Below are 18,929 nucleotides of genomic sequence, written 5' to 3' on the forward strand. Positions count from 1 at the left end.
ATATATATATAAATGCAGTTATATAATAGCCCCAAGTTTTAGTTTATCATAGTGTTACATAGTATGCCTATATGCCTAGTGTTTTCATGAAATTTGTTGTGGAAATTTTCAAACATATAAAAGTAGAGAGCATTATTATTGAATCTTCATATACCCATTCCTACTGCAACTATGATCAGCACAAGACCACCTTTGTTTAATATATACTGCACTCATTATTTTAAATTAAATCCAATATATTTAATTAACTTCTTTTAGATGAGACATTAAGGTGAGCTAAACTTTTATCTTTAAGCCTATTATGTTATATAATTTGTTACCAATGCAAAAGTCCTACCTATTTAAGAAAACTAGAATTTAGCATTTCCACACTCTGCCTTTAAAAACAGTAAGTCCTGTGTTCTGTTTTTAAAGGCAAGTAGAGAATAGTAGTTACCTACTATGACATGCAACCCTCAGTATCTGTTACCTTTTCTCCCTCACATTAACACATATTTTAATACTTATGAATGCTAAGTACTAAAGGTTACTCCACAGGGCAGAAACTTTAAATGACAGATTTCCTACTGCATGGTTTAAAATATGACCATGAATGATGGTTTACTTTTTTCCTAGTAGCTTAAGAATAAAGAGTATTTGAAATAATTATGTCTGCATGTCATAATGGACTCCCAGACATATTAGACCTTATATTCAGCATGTTTAGAATAGAATTTTGAGACAACTTCAAAGCTTATTTTCAAAATCTCCTGGAATATCATTTATTTCTTGAAATGACACTATGTTTAACATCAAATTAAATTATACATTATTCTTTTCATGATAACTAAGCGCTAATAAAATATTCTTAGAATCTCCTTAGCAGTTCTTGAGGATATTTTCCTAAATCATTTCCCATATCCATATTTATTTCTAGTCTTAAAGTTTGGAGAATTGAGCCAGAAATAACAGACAGTCGAAGAATAGTTTTTATTTTCCCTGTTTTGTCCTCTCACAGTGTTCAGTCTCAGAAATTCCTCTTGAGCAAGCATAAAGTATAGGAAAGAAGAGTTTCAGCTATTAATAATTTGACCTTATAGCATTAAGAAATTAAAACCTTGAGCATATGAGAACAAGGATGTTAAAATTTTTATCATTAAAGAATAAAAAATGCTTTACTAGGGTTTGGAGATAGATGATAACTGAAGTTTGAATCTTCCTCAGAAATGATCTTTAAATACAAATGACCTCTACAAACGTTAGATCTGAAAAACATCACCTCAAAGGGGTGTTGTTCTGTCCCAGAATCAGAAGAGCAGAAGCAGTAAATTTGGGTTTTCAGTTATTTCTCCAAAAAGAATGCATTTGCCACCTCATTAATTTACCCTTACAAAAATGGTAATGTTTTCAGAGTAAGAATTCCACAACGTGGCCATTAGAGATGATGATAATAATAAATTTCAGGAATGAAAAACCAGCCCTAAAATTAGTAGTGAACCAAGGTAACCAATCAAGCAACCCCATCCAAAGAGTTGGTGTTAATGCCGGATCATGATAGCAGCCCAAGAGAAAAGCTTCTTTGACCCTAGGTTGATTATGAGAAAGTGAAAAAATATCAGCGATGTAACTAATAAATGCCTCTATCCAAGTTAGAGCAAAAATGAGGCCCCATAAAAACGTAAATGCTGATAAATATGTTAACATAAATGTTTCCTACCTTAAGTGCCAACCCTTGGAGAGAAAATCAATTGTAATAGATAGTAAAAGAGAAAAATGAACTCACTGGAACCAAAGGGGTATCTTCTATAGGAAACTTGGAATCTTCTAAAACACACGAAGGTTCGTTTTTCTCAAAGCTCTCCTGGCTGATGAGCGTGTCCACATAGTTGGGCTGCGGGAAGATCAGGTGACTCTTTCGAGAGTCCGCAGTGAGGGACACCTCATGGGAATAGGTCTGCAGGAACGCCTGCACCCCGTCCACACCCACAAAGTGCGAAGCCGGCAGACTTGCCAATCCGCCTCCAGAAGCCTGGAGCAGACGCGATGTGCGCCAGCACCTCAGTCTGAGCGCCAGCAGTACGATGACAAAGGCGAGGAAGACACAGGAGACTGAGGCTACCGCCACCACCAGATACAGTGTGAGGCCGGAGTCCTCAGGGTTCGCAGAGGGTTTGAAGCTTTCCAGGTCGGCCAGGATGTCTGGGATGCTGTCGGCTACAGCAACCGTGAGCGTGACGGTGGCCGAGAGAGGGGGCTGGCCGTGGTCCTGGACGGCCACTACCAAGCTCTGCTTGAGGGCATCTCTGTCTAGCAGGGCCCGCACCGTCCGCACCTCGCCCGTGTGCAGCCCCACCGTGAAGAGCCCTGGCTCGCTGGCCTTGAGCAGGCGGTAGGACAGCCAGGCATTCTGGCCTGAGTCTCTGTCCACTGCCACCACTTTAGTCACCAGGTACCCAGGTTCTGCAGAGTGGGGCGCCAGTTCCACACCGGTGGAACCATCAGTGGGGAGAGCGGGGTACAGGATCTCTGGCGCGTTGTCATTCTGGTCAAGCACGAACAAGGTCAATGACACGTTGCTGCTGAGTGGTGGGTCTCCACTGTCTCTTGCCCTCACCTGCATTTGAAGATCTCGAAACTGTTCATAGTCAAAGGAGCGAAGAGCATAAAGCACACCTGTGTTGGAGTTGATGGAGACATAGGAGGAGAGAGGAGCCCCTTGGATGATGTCCTCAGCCAAGGAGTAAATCACCCGGGCATTCTCATTACTGTCAGGGTCATTGGCTGTCACACAGAAGATAGAGGTACCTCTAAGGTTGTTTTCAGGGAGATAGACTGAGTAAGAGGTTTGAGAGAAGGAAGGTGGATTGTCGTTGATGTCAACCACATGCAGAGTGATGTGGATTTCTGTGGAAAGAGGCGGTGTTCCTCTGTCTGTTGCTGTCACTGTGATATTATATTCAGAGGTTTTCTCTCGGTCAAGAATTTGGGATGTCAACAATCTATAATAATCTTCTACTGACTTTTTTAACTGAAAAGGTAGACTCTCCTGGATGGAACAGACCACTTGGCCGTTCTTCCCAGAGTCTCCATCATGAGCATTGAAAAGAACGATTACTGTTCCTTGAGGAGCATCTTCCCTCACTGGACTAAACAAAGATGTAACAATCACTTCGGGTCTATTGTCATTTACATCTTCCACTGAAATGTGCACTTTAGTCCACCCCTTCAATCCCCCACCATCTTCAGCTTGTATTTCCATTTCAAAAAATGCACAGTCTTCATAATCTAGACTCTTTGCCGTTGATATTTCCCCAGTATTTTCATCAAGCTGGAATAACGGAGATTGTTTCTCACTAATTTTCCAGAATTTGTATGTCACTTCTCCGTTGGCTCCCTCATCCGGGTCGCTGGCTCTTACAGTAAGCAGCCGGGTGCCCAGGGGCACATTCTCTGGGACTGTCACTCGGTAAATCGGCTGAGCAAAAACCGGGGCATTGTCGTTCGTATCCAATACTGTCACTTGGATGTGCACTGTGCTGGAGCGACGCGGCTCGCCGCCGTCGGAGGCGATGAGGACCAGGTGATGAGCAGCCTCTTCCTCGCGGTCCAGGGCGCGCTCCAGCACCAGCTCTGGGTTGATAGTCCCGTCGTCTCCAGTTTGCACGTCCAGGGAGAAGTGGTGATTGGGGCTGAGCTGGTAGTTCTGCAGGGAATTCAAGCCCACATCCGGGTCAACAGCCTCTGGGAGTGGATAACGTGTGCCAGGCGCAGTGATTTCGTTAATCTTTACTTCCAGATTTTCCGCCTGGAATTTTGGGTTATTATCATTGATATCAGTGACTTCTATTTCTATTCCATAAAGTTGCACTTCGTCTTCAACCAGGACTTTAAAGTTAACCAGACACGGCGCGCTCTGAGCGCAGAGCTCCTCCCGGTCTATCCTGCCCGCGGTGACCAAGCTGCCGCTGCGCGGGTGCAGAGCGAAAAGCTGCGTCCTACCTCTGGAGACGATGCGGACTCCGCGCTCCGCCAGCTCCCGGAGCTGCAGCCCCAGGTCCTTGGAGATATTTCCCACGACATAGCCTTTTTCTGTCTCTTCAGGCACCGAGTAGCGGATCAGGTTGGCCCGGGTCTCCCACATCCTCCTCAGCAAAAGGCACAGCAGGACCAGTCTCCCAAGGTGCGGGCGATTCTTTGGAGCCGCCATTGTTGCTTCACTCGGATTTTTTTTTTTTCCTCAGAATGCTTCCTGTGCACGCTGACTCCTTAGGTTCTTTTCTCCTCCTAAAAATTATGGGTATATTTTTCCTTAAGAAACCAAGGTGTGTCCCAAGTTAAGAGGCTGCGTTTTGTTGCAGCCCAGAGTCGGTTTGTGGGACTTTGTGTAGTTGCAGGTTCTAATATCCGGATGGAGCGCGGATGGAGCTTTTCTTAGAGTTGGTGAACAGCGGCGCTCAGAGTCCTAAATCGTTACTACACTCACTGAGATGTGCAATACAGATCTTGATCACAGATGACTGAAAAAGAAAACACTACTCTCTTCTATGATTTTAGATTTCTCTAATTGTTCTTACATTTATATTTCAAAAGCAATTGACATGTGTGGATATCTTAGTTGGAAATGAAGTGGAATGAAATTTCTATTAGGTATATTATTAAATATATCAAATATATCAAATTAACACTCTAATTCTGGGTAGAATTTTGCTTTCTATTCTTAATTTTATAGATATATGTATCTTAAATAATTTAAATTGAATGAGTACATATGATAGATTATTCACTTTTAAGTTTTTTTTATAAGGTTAATTATTTTGATAGTAAAATTCCTGGAGTAAAGTTTCCTTACAATTTTGCTTACAAAATAATTTTAATGAGGCAATAGAAATAGATTTCTCTCACCTAATATTGCTAAACTTAAAACGATTGGTTTTTAAATGTTATATATTTGTGACTGTAAAACTTTTATGCTATTAAAAATTTTTTTTTTTTTTTTTTAGTTTTCGGCGTGTATACATAATGCATGCACAGGCTATGGCATCTGGAAGAGTCAAATAAACACACTGAAAGGCAGGTTTTCATTTCAGTCTTTTCATCAAGAAATCATGCAATTTTAAGGTAATCTTACTCTTATTCTAAGAGTCACTTAAACTTAATTCAGGAAAAAGAACACAAGATATAAAACAAGTTGTTACCACTAGAAAGTAGAAAGTGACATAATAAGCAATTTCAGCAGTTTGTAAAGATTCCCTTTACTGAAGGAAAGTTCATTTCCTTAGGGAAAGCAAGCAAAAAAACTGATTCTTGTGTAATGGCAACTTTGTATATGAATAAAATTAGTAGTTTTTGCCTTAAAATGGAAAATTCAGGATTCTCTTTTCACTCTACAGATATAAGGATGAGAAAACTTCTAGTCACTAATGTATAGTGCTTCAAATAATAAGACAAATCTAGTGACTTTTCCGCCTCTTTCTTCTTCAAAAAATGTAGGTCAGGAGTGATAGCAGTGTTAGAGGCAGTGGAATTTCCTCATCTTTTATCAAGTGTCTTCTTATAACTATAAAGAGGAAAAGGAGAATTTTGCATTCAAGACAGCATGATAGAACTTAAATAAGGATTTCAACCTTCTGGTGAGTTTGTAGAGTGTTTCTCTGTCTTTGCCTCTATTTGTATCCTTTTCTCTGTCTCCCTGTCTCTTTCTCCTGCTCATATACACAAAACACACAGAGATTATTTTTCTTACGATTATAAGGGATTCAAAGAATCATGAATATGTTGACATAAGGAACTAGGTATGAAGAATAAATATAAGAAAGGGATAGAAACTGTACCAGTGAAATTAGTGAAGGATAATATCTAGTAGTAGTTTTTATGCTATAAAGGGTCAATTCAACGATCGCCTACTTAAATTTAATGTTTACTTACATATAATAAAAATTTAAATAAATAAAGAATGAGACAATGATTAAACCTCAGGAGATTTGAAAAAAGGCAAGGAATTTGTACAAAACTTTTGCTGTGAAGCAAAGAGCACACTCTCACTACTTTGTAAATCCAAACTTGGTAAGATAACTGTATGTTATGGCACATAAATATGTATGACACCCCCAATTCACCATCCCGTTGAAGAACGGAAGTATAGCTTTCTGACAGGCTAAATATCCCTAAGACAACTCATTATACTTAGAAATGTAATATATTTTCATATAAATATGGAAAGTTGGGTAGATAATGAAAAGGACGAGGCACTTAAATGCAACTCACCGCTGTTAGTGTTTCAGGATGGGAAGTTGACTCACTGGAATTACAAAATGGAAATAAGGCCCCAGACGATTCAGCGCAAAGTTTATCTTGTCCTGAACTCAATTGTTCGTTACATTTTAGAAAATTAAACTCTGTCTTTCCAGCATGGGCAACGCGCAGATTGTAGGAATAAGGTAAAGTCCCTTCGTTATAGCTGGGGAGAACCACGGGTCCAGACTTGACACAAAGACCAGGCTGAAAGCAGCCCCAGGTGGTGGGGCTGGAGGAGCGTCTGAGGCGCAGGGCAACCGCCAGAATCACCGCGAGGAGGAAGAGCACTGAAATCAAGGCCAAGGCCACCACTAGGTAAAACTGTAGCTCAGCCTGGGGGTCAGAGGGCTCGGTGCGGTCACTGAAGTCTGGCAGAGCCTCCTGTAGGCTGTCTGCGAAAATCAGGTGCAGCGTGGCGGTGGCCGAGAGGGGTGGCTGTCCCCCATCGCGCACAGCGACCAGCAGGCGCTGGCGGGCAGCGTCCCTGTCCCCCCGCCGTGCGCACCTCGCCCGTGCGCAGCCCCAAGCTGAACAGTCCGGGCTCGCTGGCCTGCAGCACGTGGTAGGACAGCCAGGCGTTGTGTCCCGAGTCCGCGTCCACCGCCACCACCTTGGTGACCAGGTAGCCGGGCTGCGCGGCGCGCGGCACCGTGTCGAAGAGCGCCGAGCCGTCGGGCCCCAGCGTCGGGTACAGCACCCTAGGCGCGTTGTCGTTGCGGTCGCCCACCAACACGCGCAGGCTCACGTTGGCGCTGAGCGCGGGCGAGCCCTGGTCGCGGGCCTGCAGCGTCAGCTCGAAGGCGCGCAGCTGCTCGTGGTCGAAGGCGCGCTGCGCGAACACCACGCCGCTCTGCGCGCTCACGGACACGTAGGACGACAGCGCCCGCGGCTCCAGGTCGCTGGCCACGATGGAGTAGGAGACGTGGCCGTTGGGTCCCAGGTCGGAGTCAGAGGCGCTGACCTGCGCTATGGAAGCACCAGGCGGATTGTTTTCTGGCACGTGGACCAGGTAGGCTGACTGCTGGAAAACCGGAGCGTTGTCGTTGACGTCGGTGATGTGCAGGGTAATGGTAATGCTGGAGGAGAGGGGCGGCTTGCCTTTGTCGGTGGCTGTGATGGTGACGTTGTACTCTGGGGTCTGTTCCCGGTCCAGGGGCCCGTCTGTTACCAACTTATATGAATTTTTAGACGAAGAAATTATCTGAAAAGGTACATCACCGTCTAATCGACAATATACCTCCCCATTCTCCCCGGAATCTCGGTCATTTATTCTGATCAAAGCAATTAGTGTTCTCGGCACTGCGTTTTCCAGAATCATTTCTGGTAGAGAATGGATAGCAATTTCCGGGCTGTTGTCATTTTCATCTTGAATGTTAATTTCAACTGTACATTGTGCAACCAGTCCTCCACCATCCCTTGCTTCCACCACAATAGAATATTCCTTGATTTCTTCGAAATCCAGTGTCCTTAAAGTGGTAATTTCTCCGCTCTTTGAATTCAGACGGAAGATTTGCCCGGTCCTGTAGAATGAATAAGTGATTTCTGAGTTGACGCCCTCGTCCAGGTCGGTGGCTGACACCTGCAGCACAGTGGTGCCTAGGGGCACGTTTTCTCGAAGGCTGACTCTGTATATGTCCTGGTTGAAGATAGGACGATTATCATTGGCATCAGTGACCTGGACCCGGAGCTCAGTGGTGCCGCTTAGCGGTGGATCTCCGCCGTCCAAGGCAGTGAGGATCAAATTATGATAACTTAGTTGTTCCCGGTCTAAAGGTTTCTCCAATATCAGCTCCGGGTATTTACTACCATCTTGTTTCTCCTTATTTATCAATGAGAAACTAGAGCTAAGAGAGAGTTTATAATTCTGGAGAGAGTTTAAGCCAATATCTGCATCTTCCGCTACTTCTAATATAAATCGCATGCCAGGCAGTGTGGACTCACTTATTTGCAGCTCAAAGGAATTTTGCATGAATTTTGGCGTGTGGTCATTAATATCCTCGATCTCCACATTCACGTGATAAAAGTTCAATGGATTTTCAGCAACAGCCTCAAATTCCAGAGCACAAGCCGGCTTCTTCCCGCATATCTGCTCCCGGTCCACTCTACTGCTCACAAGTAACTCCCCGCGCTCTGAGCTCACACTGAAATAAGGCTTCTCCGAACTGATGCGCAGTTTTCGAGTCGGTAACTCGCCGACACTGAGTCCCAGGTCCTTGGCGAGGTTCCCCACCACGGAGCCCTCGGGCAGTTCCTCGGGGATCTTGTAGCGGATCTGCTCAGAGAGCGCCGCCGGGCAGAACAAAGACAGCAGGAAGAGAAAGAGCACTGGCCGTCTCTCAGCCCAGCCCCTGTCCCCAGCGCCGCTCCCCATCCCTCTTGCTCCCCTCAGCTTGCTCACCGGCCTGGAGGCGTGGATGACAAATAATCCCTGCGTTGCAGATGTCGGGAGCTCCGAACAGGCTTTAGTTTTTGCACGGGGTCAGGCTTTCTTCTTTTCCAGAGGAGGAAGCGGTGTAAAGGCTTGCTTTAGCGCGTCTGAGTTGGGTAAAGAGCTCTGCGGTTGCGCGAGGCGATCGCCGGTGCCGAGTTTATCACTCTGGCCAACAGCGGCGCCCAGAGACCGCACTAGGAAACTGCAGCCTCTGCTGCTTCAGTCCAACCAGCTACAGTAATAATCGTGTGCCTAACTGAACAAGCTATGTTTTTATGTTAATATATTTAATATCTTAAATTATAAGTCTTCCTTTAAGGTATCTTTTTCTTGTTTCCAAATTATTAGACATATCATGTTGGATTTTTATACACACCTACATATATTGGTACATTCATTTCACCATTCAACAAACATACATTGAACTCTTGCCTTGTGCTATGTACTGCCCTTGTCATTGGTGATACAATAATGAATAAGACACAGGTATTGCCTTCAGAGAGTTTATCATCTACCGATTTCAAAAATTCATCCTCTTCATTAGCTATGACGTGAAATAATTTCTAAACTTCTTTTGATTCTTATTTTCCTCAACATTTCTACATAATTAATGCTGTTTCATATAACATATTAGAGAACATCCATACTGTTGAAAACTGTCTTGTAAAATTGTGCAATTTTGTAGTAATGCTCAAACATTTCTTCCCCCTGTAACGCTTTCTTTATAAAAATAATTTTTTACTCTTCCAACTACCTTAAGAAGTATTCAATCGTTCAAAATAAAACTGTCTCTATCATGTAGCCAAGGCATGATTTACTCTATCCTCTTCTTCATATCCCAAAATTACTTGGCTTATGTCACACTCAATATAGTACATAACTCATTCTTAAAAGTCATTAGGGGAATGTTTATTTATTCTTCCATATAAAGTCACAAAGGGATATTCTAGTAGGCTGTATTACTTCCTTATCTATGGACCTATTTTACACTGAATGAATGACTTTGGAATTAGAGTATTTGAGCTCATGGTGGTTTTATTTAAATAAATTTACTTATTATAGTGATATTTATTCTAATTATTTTACTTTATTTGTTAAAAAATTTTTGACAATAAGTGAATATTTTGAGCAAGAGTAAGGATTTTCTTTTCTGTCAGGGCAACTTTCCACATACATTTTAAAATTGCAAAGTGTCACCTGATAATAAAACAGAGGTTAGCTTTATTAAAAAGCTATAACAAGGAATACGGAAAACACACACACAGTCCAGATGGAGTAATTTTTAGTTGAATTAATTAGCTTGTTTAAAATTTATGAACATGGAATTTCTGTTCATAAACTAACATTCTCAGACTCTCTTACCATGAGAATACAGCACATTTCACATGGCTGCATCACCAAAGCAGCTCTTTGGAACTTTACCCAAACATGTTCTTCTGTATTTTACAAAAGTCACCTTCAACAGTTTAAAATGACATTTTACTACAAATCTGTTTTTTTTTTTTTGGTGGGGGAGGTGGAAGGCAATGGCTATTTTAGACTTTAGATTCCACTACTACTCCTTTGGTATGAGCCCTGGGTGACCACTGACACACAAACTCAACATTTAGAGACCAGTCTCACCTACCACCAGGATCAGATCTATCCTTTAAAATAAGTTCATGTTTTGAAATATAAGAATCATTAAAGCTTTTTAAGGGTATTAAAGCAGACATGAGGCTCAGAAAAGAGGTTTAAAGTGAAAGAATCTTAGAAAGCCCAGTTTTAGGTCCAAACTCTAAATATAATTCTAAAAATTTTACTTCTACTAAGCTAATCTAAGGAGTTAGAAGTCTCGATAATTTTCCCTCAGTTCTAACTTAGAAATATATATGTGTATATATATATATACACACATATGTATACATATACATGCATACATGCATACATACATATATATAAACAAACTTACCTTATGTGGTTGAGTAACTATTTCTTAAGTGAATTAGTGATAAGTGATAATTATAGTAAAATATGGAAGGCTTTAAGGGGTTGAGAGTTCACATTTAAACAACCTTGTTCAAGTCTTTGAAAGCAAATGAAACAAACCATGATGATTAGGACTCAATTTTACAGTATCACCACTAAAGTAAACCTTAAACTTTGTGGTATATCTTAAATAATATTTTAAACTTTCTTCAAAACATGTTTCGAAACATAAATTTATTTAAAAATAATTCCTCTTAGAAATAAATATAAACAAAAAACTGAACTCACCTGAACAGAAGTAGTGTCATCCTTACCTTCATGAAATTCTATGGATGTTAACAAAGAATCACTTTTCTCACAGCTGTCATGGCTGATGAGTGTGTCCGCATAGTTGGGCTGTGGGAAGATCAGGTGACTCTTTCCTGAGTCTGCAGTGAGGGAAACCTCATGGGAATAGGTCTGCAGGAAGGCTTGTACTCCCTCCACACCTACAAAGCTTGAGCCTGGCAGACCCACCAACCCGCCGCCCGAAGCCTGAAGCAGATTTGACTTGTGCCACCGCCATAGTCTGAGAGCCAGTAGCACAACAACAAAGGCGAGGAAGACGCAGGAGACAACAGCCACAGCCACCACTAAGTACAACGTTAGGTCCGAATCATTAGAGCTGGTGGGGTTTCTGATGTTGCTCAGGTCAGCCAGGACATCTGGAATGTTGTGAGCCAATGCTACAGTGAGCGAAACAGTGGCGGAGAGAGGAGGCTGGCCATGGTCCTGGATGGCCACCACCAGGCTCTGCTTGAGGGCGTCTCTGTCCAGCAGGGCCCGCGCCGTGCGCACCTCACCCGTGTGCAGCCCCACGGTGAAGAGCCCTGGCTCGCTGGCCTTGAGCAGACGGTAGGACAGCCAGGCATTCTGGCCTGAGTCTTTGTCCACTGCCACCACCTTGGTCACCAGATAGCCAGGTTCCGCAGAGCGGGGTGCTAGCTCTACACCAGTGGAACCATCATTGGGGAGCGAGGGGTACAGGATTTCAGGGACGTTGTCATTCTGGTCCAGCACAAACAGACTCAGTGACACATTGCTGCTGAGTGGAGGGTCCCCACTGTCCCTGGCAGTCACCAGTAGCTGTAAGTCTTGGATCTGCTCATAGTCAAAGGAGCGCAGTGCATACAGCACACCAGTGTCAGAATTGATGGAGACATACGAGGACATAGGTGCCCCCATGATGATATCCTCGGTCACAGAGTAAGTGACCTGGGCGTTCTTGCTACTGTCCGGGTCATAGGCAGTCACAGAGAAGATTGAGGCGCCTCTGGGGTTGTTCTCTGGGATATAGGCTGAGTAGGAGGCATGAGGGAATGAGGGTGGATTGTCGTTGGTGTCTGCCACATGCAAGGTGATATGAGTTTCAGTAGATAAAGGCGGAGTTCCTAGATCTGAGGCCATCACTGTGATATTGTACACTGAGGTCTTTTCTCGGTCCAAATATGTCCATGTTACCAATCTATAATAATTATCTATTGATTTTTCTAATCGAAAAGGCAAATTATCACGTATGTAACAGACAACTTGACCATTCTTTCCAGAGTCTCGGTCATGTACATTCAAGAAGGCAATTACTGTTCCTGGATGAGTATTTTCCAAGACTGGGCTAAACAAAGATGTGACAGTCACTTCAGGTCTATTGTCATTTACATCTTCTACCGAAATGAGCACTTTGGTTCTCCCCATGAGTGCCCCCACATCTTCAGCTTGTATTTCCATTTCAAAAAATGCACAGTCTTCATAATCTAGACTCTTTGCTGTTGATATTTCCCCAGTATTTTCATCAAGCTGGAATAACGGAGATTGTTTCTCACTAATTTTCCAGAATTTATATGTCACTTCTCCGTAGGCTCCCTCATCCGGGTCGCTAGCTCTTACAGTAAGCAGCCGGGTGCCCAGGGGCACATTCTCTGGGACTGTCACTCGGTAAATCGGCTGAGCAAAAACCGGGGCATTGTCGTTCGTGTCCAATACTGTCACTTGGATGTGCACTGTGCTGGAGCGACGCGGCTCGCCGCCGTCGGAGGCGATGAGGACCAGGTGGTGAGCAGCCTCTTCCTCGCGGTCCAGGGCGCGCTCCAGCACCAGCTCTGGGGTGATAGTCCCGTCGTCTCCAGTTTGCACGTCCAGGGAGAAGTGGTGATTGGGGCTGAGCTGGTAGTTCTGCAGGGAATTCAAGCCCACATCCGGGTCAACAGCCTCTGGGAGTGGATAACGTGTGCCAGGCGCAGTGATTTCGTTAATCTTTACTTCCAGATTTTCCGCCTGGAATTTTGGGTTATTATCATTGATATCAGTGATTTCTATTTCTATCCCAAAAAGTTTTCCTCTATCCTCAACCAGGATGTTTATATTTACAAGGCAAGGTGCGCTCTGAGCGCAGAGCTCCTCCCGGTCTATCCTGCCTGCGGTGACTAAGCTGCCGCCCCTCCAGTTCAGAGCAAAGAGCTGAGTCCTACCTCTGGAGACGATGCGGACTCCGTGCTTCGCCAGCTCTTGTGACTCCAGCCCCAGGTCTTTAGAGATGTTACCCACGAAGGATCCTTTGTCGCTCTCTTCTGGCACTGAGTAGTGGATCTGTCCCTTCCCGATCTCCCAGAGCGTGCCCAGAAATACGCACAGCAGGACCAGTTCGCTGCGTCCTCGGTAATTCTTGGGAGCGGCCATTGTTCTCTTGTTACGGAATCCACTTAGAATCTTCACTGGACATATGTTTCTTGTTTACCTTTCTGCTGCAGCTATGGAGATCAATCTGTCGAAAGCTAGAGGGTCCCAAATTTTGGGACGGAGTTTCGCTGCAGCCCTGCAGTTCGTTTGTGGGATCTGCGGGTCTTTGTGAGGTGGGAGCCCTGAGTATCCGGACGGCGTTCGGTTATATTTATCTCCAAATTAGGTGAACAGCGGCGCTTAGAGTCCTGAACAGTTACTGCACCTACTTAGATTTGTAATACTGTATGCTAGATTATTGGGAAAAAAAATACTATTTGCTTTTTAGTTCGTTTTGCATTTATTTAATTTGTACCTGAATTCATATTTAAAAATTGCCAAGAATCATGGGATGCAATAAGGTTAAAGTCTTACAAAGTATTACAAATGATCAGATTTATGGGTTAGCTTCATATTAAATTATTCATATTTCTGGAATACATTTACTCTTTTAAAAATTATTAAACTTTTATTTCTTGTTATGCTCTAAGATTTATTGTAAATGTCTTCAATATATATTGTCAAATAAGTAAGAACTCCATTTGTCACTAGAAATTCACTTATAGACTAATACAGACCTATTAAAGATGATTGACTAAGAAATTATTTTACTTGGTTTAAACTAATTAATCATTATAATAAGCTTACTTTAGTTATTGTTTTTAATTTTCTTTAGAAAGTCTTTTAAATTGTACATAGATAAAATTTTCAAATTAATATTGTAAAATTTTAACAGTTTAAGTGCTTTTACTTTCAAGTTTTATTAGAGATTACGCTATTTGACTATTTTATTTAATTTTTTTCCATTCGAATCGAAAACACTTGAAAGGTACAAATAAATTTACAATGAAAAGTAAATCTATTTCCCATTTTTCTACCAATAAGAGATGATTACACTTTAAAGCAGACTTAATTATCTTCCTAAGGTAGACATGTGTTCTAAAGTTATTCTCACCTTTATTAGTACCTTAAAGCAAAAGAACCACAAAAAAGTAAGGAACACATGATTATCACTAAGGAGTTAAAAATGCCAGTATAAAAAGATATTTCTTTTTATTTTCCAGCAGTTTGTAAAGTGGCCATGAACTAAAGCAGTTAGTAAGGAAAATCTAGCAAAAGGCTGAAACAATGTATTATCATCTTTTGTATATACTTGTATGCACATCAGATTAGCAATTTTGTCTAAAATTTGAAGAATTCAACTATCTTTTATCCTAAAGATAGCAGAATGACTAGAAGACATCTAGCTATGTCAGTTTAAGGCTGCAAAAAAAAAAAAAAAAAAAAAAAAACAGGCAAAATTTCAAATATTGTCTTTTTTTTGATGGAAGAGCTGACAGAAAAAGCTTCAATGCAGGTTAATCCTGAAAAACCTATGGTGTAAGTAGGGAGAACATGTTTTAATCTTATGGTGAGCAAAATGGACCTACTGCTAAGTCAAACCATTTTACACACAACACTCACACAGTACATTGTATACAATTACAACGGGTCCATCTACATAAAATGCAGGTTAAGATATATTATTCTAGGTGATTTTGAAGCAAAAGAAAGTAAATATAAAAGAGAAAACATCAGATTAGTATGGAAACCAAAACAGTAAAAATAGGTTAAGAAAAATAATCTTAGCTTAAATTTTTTCCTTTAAATGTTTACTTAAATGTTTGCCTACTTTTACATTTATAGCATGTCCCAGTTGAATAAAAAAATCATCTATTAAATGACAAAAATTAAGAGAAAAATCTCGTTAGCTTTTGTGACAGAGCTTATAGCATTGTTAAACATTTCCCTTTGTAGATAAAACTTCACCCTCACTGCTTTGTAAATCTGAGCCTGGTAAGACATCCCTAAAACACAAATAATTGCTCCTACTTCAACCTCCCTTGAAGGATGGTATGACAGCTTTTTGACTGGCTACAACTTTCTTAAGACAACTTTTAAATCTGAACATTGTATGTTTCCCTGTAAATATGGAGAACTGGATAAACCACAAGAAGCAGGTTATGCTTAAAGAAAACTCACCTGATGGGAAGTCGACTCACTGGAATTACAAAATGGAAATAAGGCCCCAGACGATTCAGCGCAAAGTTTATCTTGTCCTGAACTCAATTGTTCGTTACATTTTAGAAAATTAAACTCTGTCTTTCCAGCATGGGCAACGCGCAGATTGTAGGAATAAGGTAAAGTCCCTTCGTTATAGCTGGGGAGAACCACGGGTCCAGACTTGACACAAAGACCAGGCTGAAAGCAGCCCCAGGTGGTGGGGCTGGAGGAGCGTCTGAGGCGCAGGGCAACCGCCAGAATCACCGCGAGGAGGAAGAGCACTGAAATCAAGGCTAAGGCCACCACTAGGTAAAACTGTAGCTCAGCCTGGGGGTCAGAGGGCTCGGCGCGGTCACTGAAGTCTGGCAGAGCCTCTTGTAGGCTGTCTGCGAAAATCAGGTGCAGCGTGGCGGTGGCCGAGAGGGCGCACAGCGAAGCAGGCGCTGGCGGGCAGCGTCCCTGTCGCCCAAAGCGCGCGCCGTGCGCACCTCGCCCGTGCGCAGCCCCAAGCTGAACAGTCCGGGCTCGCTGGCCTGCAGCACGTGGTAGGACAGCCAGGCGTTGTGTCCCGAGTCCGCGTCCACCGCCACCACCTTGGTGACCAGGTAGCCGGGCTGCGCGGCGCGCGGCACCGTGTCGAAGAGCGCCGAGCCGTCGGGCCCCAGCGTCGGGTACAGCACCCTAGGCGCGTTGTCGTTGCGGTCGCCCACCAACACGCGCAGGCTCACGTTGGCGCTGAGCGCGGGCGAGCCCTGGTCGCGGGCCTGCAGCGTCAGCTCGAAGGCGCGCAGCTGCTCGTGGTCGAAGGCGCGCTGCGCGAACACCACGCCGCTCTGCGCGCTCACGGACACGTAGGACGACAGCGCCTGCGGCTCCAGGTCGCTGGCCACGATGGAGTAGGAGACGTGGCCGTTGGGTCCCAGGTCCGGGTCGGAAGCGCTGACTTGGGCGATAGATGCCCCGGGTGGGTTGTTCTCGGCCACGTGGACCACGTAGGAGGCCTCTTCAAAACCCGGCGCATTGTCGTTTACATCGCCGATGTGCAGGGTGATGCTTGAGCTGGAAGAGAGGGGCGGCTTGCCTTTGTCGGTGGCTGTGATGGTGACATTGTACTCAGGAGTTTGCTCGCGGTCTAGAACTCCAGCTGTCACTAATTTATACGTGTTTCTTGAAGAAGTGAGTAATTTAAATGGAACACCCCCTTCTAATTTACAAATAACTTCTCCGTTGTGTCCGGAATCCTCGTCACGGATTTTGAGTAAAGCAATGTATGTTCCTAACCTGGTGTCTTCCATAATAAGGTCTGGTAGAGATTGGAATATCACTTCTGGGACATTGTCATTTACATCTAGGACTTCTATCTCTACAGTACATTGTGCAACCAGTCCTCCACCATCCCTTGCTTCCACCACAATAGAATATTCCTTGACTTCCTCAAAATCTAATGTATTTCGAATGGTAATTTCTCCGGTATTAGAATTCAGGTCAAACTGGGTGATCTGGCCTGCTTCAGTGAAAGAGAAGGTGATCTCGGCATTGACACCCTCATCCTGGTCGGTGGCCATCACTTGAAGCACAGTGGTGCCTGGGAACACGTTTTCCAAAAGGCCCACCCTGTATCGCTCTTGGCTGAATACTGGGGGATTATCATTGGCATCAGACACTAGGATCTGTATCTGTGCGGTGCTGCTTAGGGATGGATCCCCGCAGTCCGAAGCAGTCAAGGTCAAGTGGTAGGACTTCTGCTCTTCTCTGTCTAAAGGCTTCTTCAGTACTAGTTCAGGGTATTTACTACCATCTGATTTCTCTTTATTCACGAGTATGAAATGATCATTGGGACTGAGTTGGTAATTCTGTAGTGAGTTGGTGCCAATATCTGCATCATAGGCAGATCCTAAGATAAATCGTGCCTCAGGCTTTGTGGACTCACTTATTTGCAGCTCAAAGGAATTTTGCATGAATTTTGGCGTGTGGTCATTAATATCCTCGATCTCCACATTCACGTGATAAAAGTTCAATGGATTTTCAGCAACAGCCTCAAATTCCAGAGCACAAGCCGGCTTCTTCCCGCATATCTGCTCCCGGTCCACTCTACTGCTCACAAGTAACTCCCCGCGCTCTGAGCTCACACTGAAATAAGGCTTCTCCGAACTGATGCGCAGTTTTCGAGTCGGTAACTCGCCGACACTGAGTCCCAGGTCCTTGGCGAGGTTCCCCACCACGGAGCCCTCGGGCAGTTCCTCGGGGATCTTGTAGCGGATCTGCTCAGAGAGCGCCGCCGGGCAGAACAAAGACAGCAGGAAGAGAAAGAGCACTGGCCGTCTCTCAGCCCAGCCCCTGTCCCCAGCGCCGCTCCCCATCCCTCTTGCTCCCCTCAGCTTGCTCACCGGCCTGGAGGCGTGGATGACAAATAATCCCTGCGTTGCAGATGTCGGGAGCTCCGAACAGGCTTTAGTTTTTGCACGGGGTCAGGCTTTCTTCTTTTCCAGAGGAGGAAGCGGTGTAAAGGCTTGCTTTAGCGGGTCTGAGTTGGGTAAAGAGCTCTGCGGTTGCGCGAGGCGATCGCCGGTGCCGAGTTTATCACTCTGGCCAACAGCGGCGCCCAGAGACCGCACTAGGAAACTGCAGCCTCTGCTGCTTCAGCCTAACCAGCTACAATAATTATAGTCTCTTGCCTGACCAAACAACTTTTAGTCTATGTATTTAATAATGTTTAATTTGCACCAGTAGAAACGTCATTATCCCAACTTTCCAGGTTTTATGGAAATCACATAGATTTAATACATAAACTCTATACGTTGACATAATTGTTCCCCAATCTTCAAATCCGCACTAGTAACAGAAAGATGACTATACAGAGACTTGGTAAATGATCTCAGGGTACAGTAATTTTGAATACTTACTGATTAGCAATACATTGAATAAAGCTTTATGCTTCTTTCCTAGTTTCTTTTCCCCTTGTTTTTCTTTACTTTTTGGGTACTTCCGTGCTGATTTATTTCAAATTTTTTTTCAGAAAGCATCAGTAATTGTCTTTAAAAGAGAACAATTTATACTTATCTCCAAATATTTCTCTTATTTGAAATAGTTTCAGTGTTTTATTTATAGTAATATTACCTGACTTTCATATTTCAGTCAAGGAAATGATGTAGCCAGAAGAGTTAGCCTATTCTGCTCCTTTCCATTGCACAATTATTTTTCTGATTATGAAATGTAACATCATTCCTCTAAGTTACCAGGGGAATAATATTTTTCCTTGCAACACAAAGTTCCTAACCATGGTCGACTCCACTGAGGCACTGACGCCTATTTCTGTGCTTATATAACATTCCATGATGACCTCGAATGAAGGCAATTGTTCCAAAAACGTTGTGACAATTTCTCGTCTTTGTTTAAAAAATATTTTTAAGTATCTAACAAATTGGGGAAGGGATTTTCTTTTTCAAAATATGCAATAACTGCA

The 18,929-nt window shown here is 43.5% G+C and overlaps 3 protein-coding genes across 9 annotated transcripts in view; all 3 read right to left on the bottom strand.

Moving 5' to 3' along the window:
- Positions 1–18,929, bottom strand: part of LOC102880889 (protocadherin gamma-C4) — a 121,391-nt gene that overhangs the window by 83,177 nt on the left and 19,285 nt on the right. Inside the window, exons 1-2 of one of the 7 annotated variants that reach the window (XM_025040755.1) lie at positions 10,961–13,948; positions 5,447–5,536 (exon numbers count right to left, since the gene is read on the bottom strand). The exons of 4 other annotated variants lie outside the window; for them this stretch is intronic. In XM_025040755.1, coding sequence (XP_024896523.1) covers positions 5,531–5,536; positions 10,961–13,384 — 2,430 coding nt within the window. In that variant the 5' untranslated portion in view covers positions 13,385–13,948 and the 3' untranslated portion in view covers positions 5,447–5,530. Of the gene's footprint in view, positions 1–1,762; positions 4,659–5,446; positions 5,537–10,960; positions 13,949–18,929 lie in introns of those variants that run through there. 2 more of the 7 variants (XM_015597973.2, XM_015597976.2) reach the window with 2 other exon arrangements.
- Positions 5,557–10,938, bottom strand: LOC102880379 (protocadherin gamma-B5). Its single transcript, XM_006926982.3, is given in 2 exon segments — positions 5,557–6,766; positions 6,768–10,938. Coding segments are annotated over 2 exon segments (2,415 nt in total). The 5' UTR covers positions 8,645–10,938; the 3' UTR covers positions 5,557–6,228.
- LOC107196481 (protocadherin gamma-B4-like) lies at positions 15,016–18,438 on the bottom strand. The gene is given in 2 exon segments (XM_015597982.2): positions 15,016–15,891; positions 15,894–18,438. Coding segments are annotated over 2 exon segments (2,394 nt in total). The 5' UTR covers positions 17,827–18,438; the 3' UTR covers positions 15,016–15,430.

This window comes from Pteropus alecto, unplaced genomic scaffold (genome assembly GCF_000325575.1).
Source record: "Pteropus alecto unplaced genomic scaffold, ASM32557v1 scaffold78, whole genome shotgun sequence".
Taxonomy (NCBI): Eukaryota; Metazoa; Chordata; class Mammalia; order Chiroptera; family Pteropodidae; genus Pteropus; species Pteropus alecto.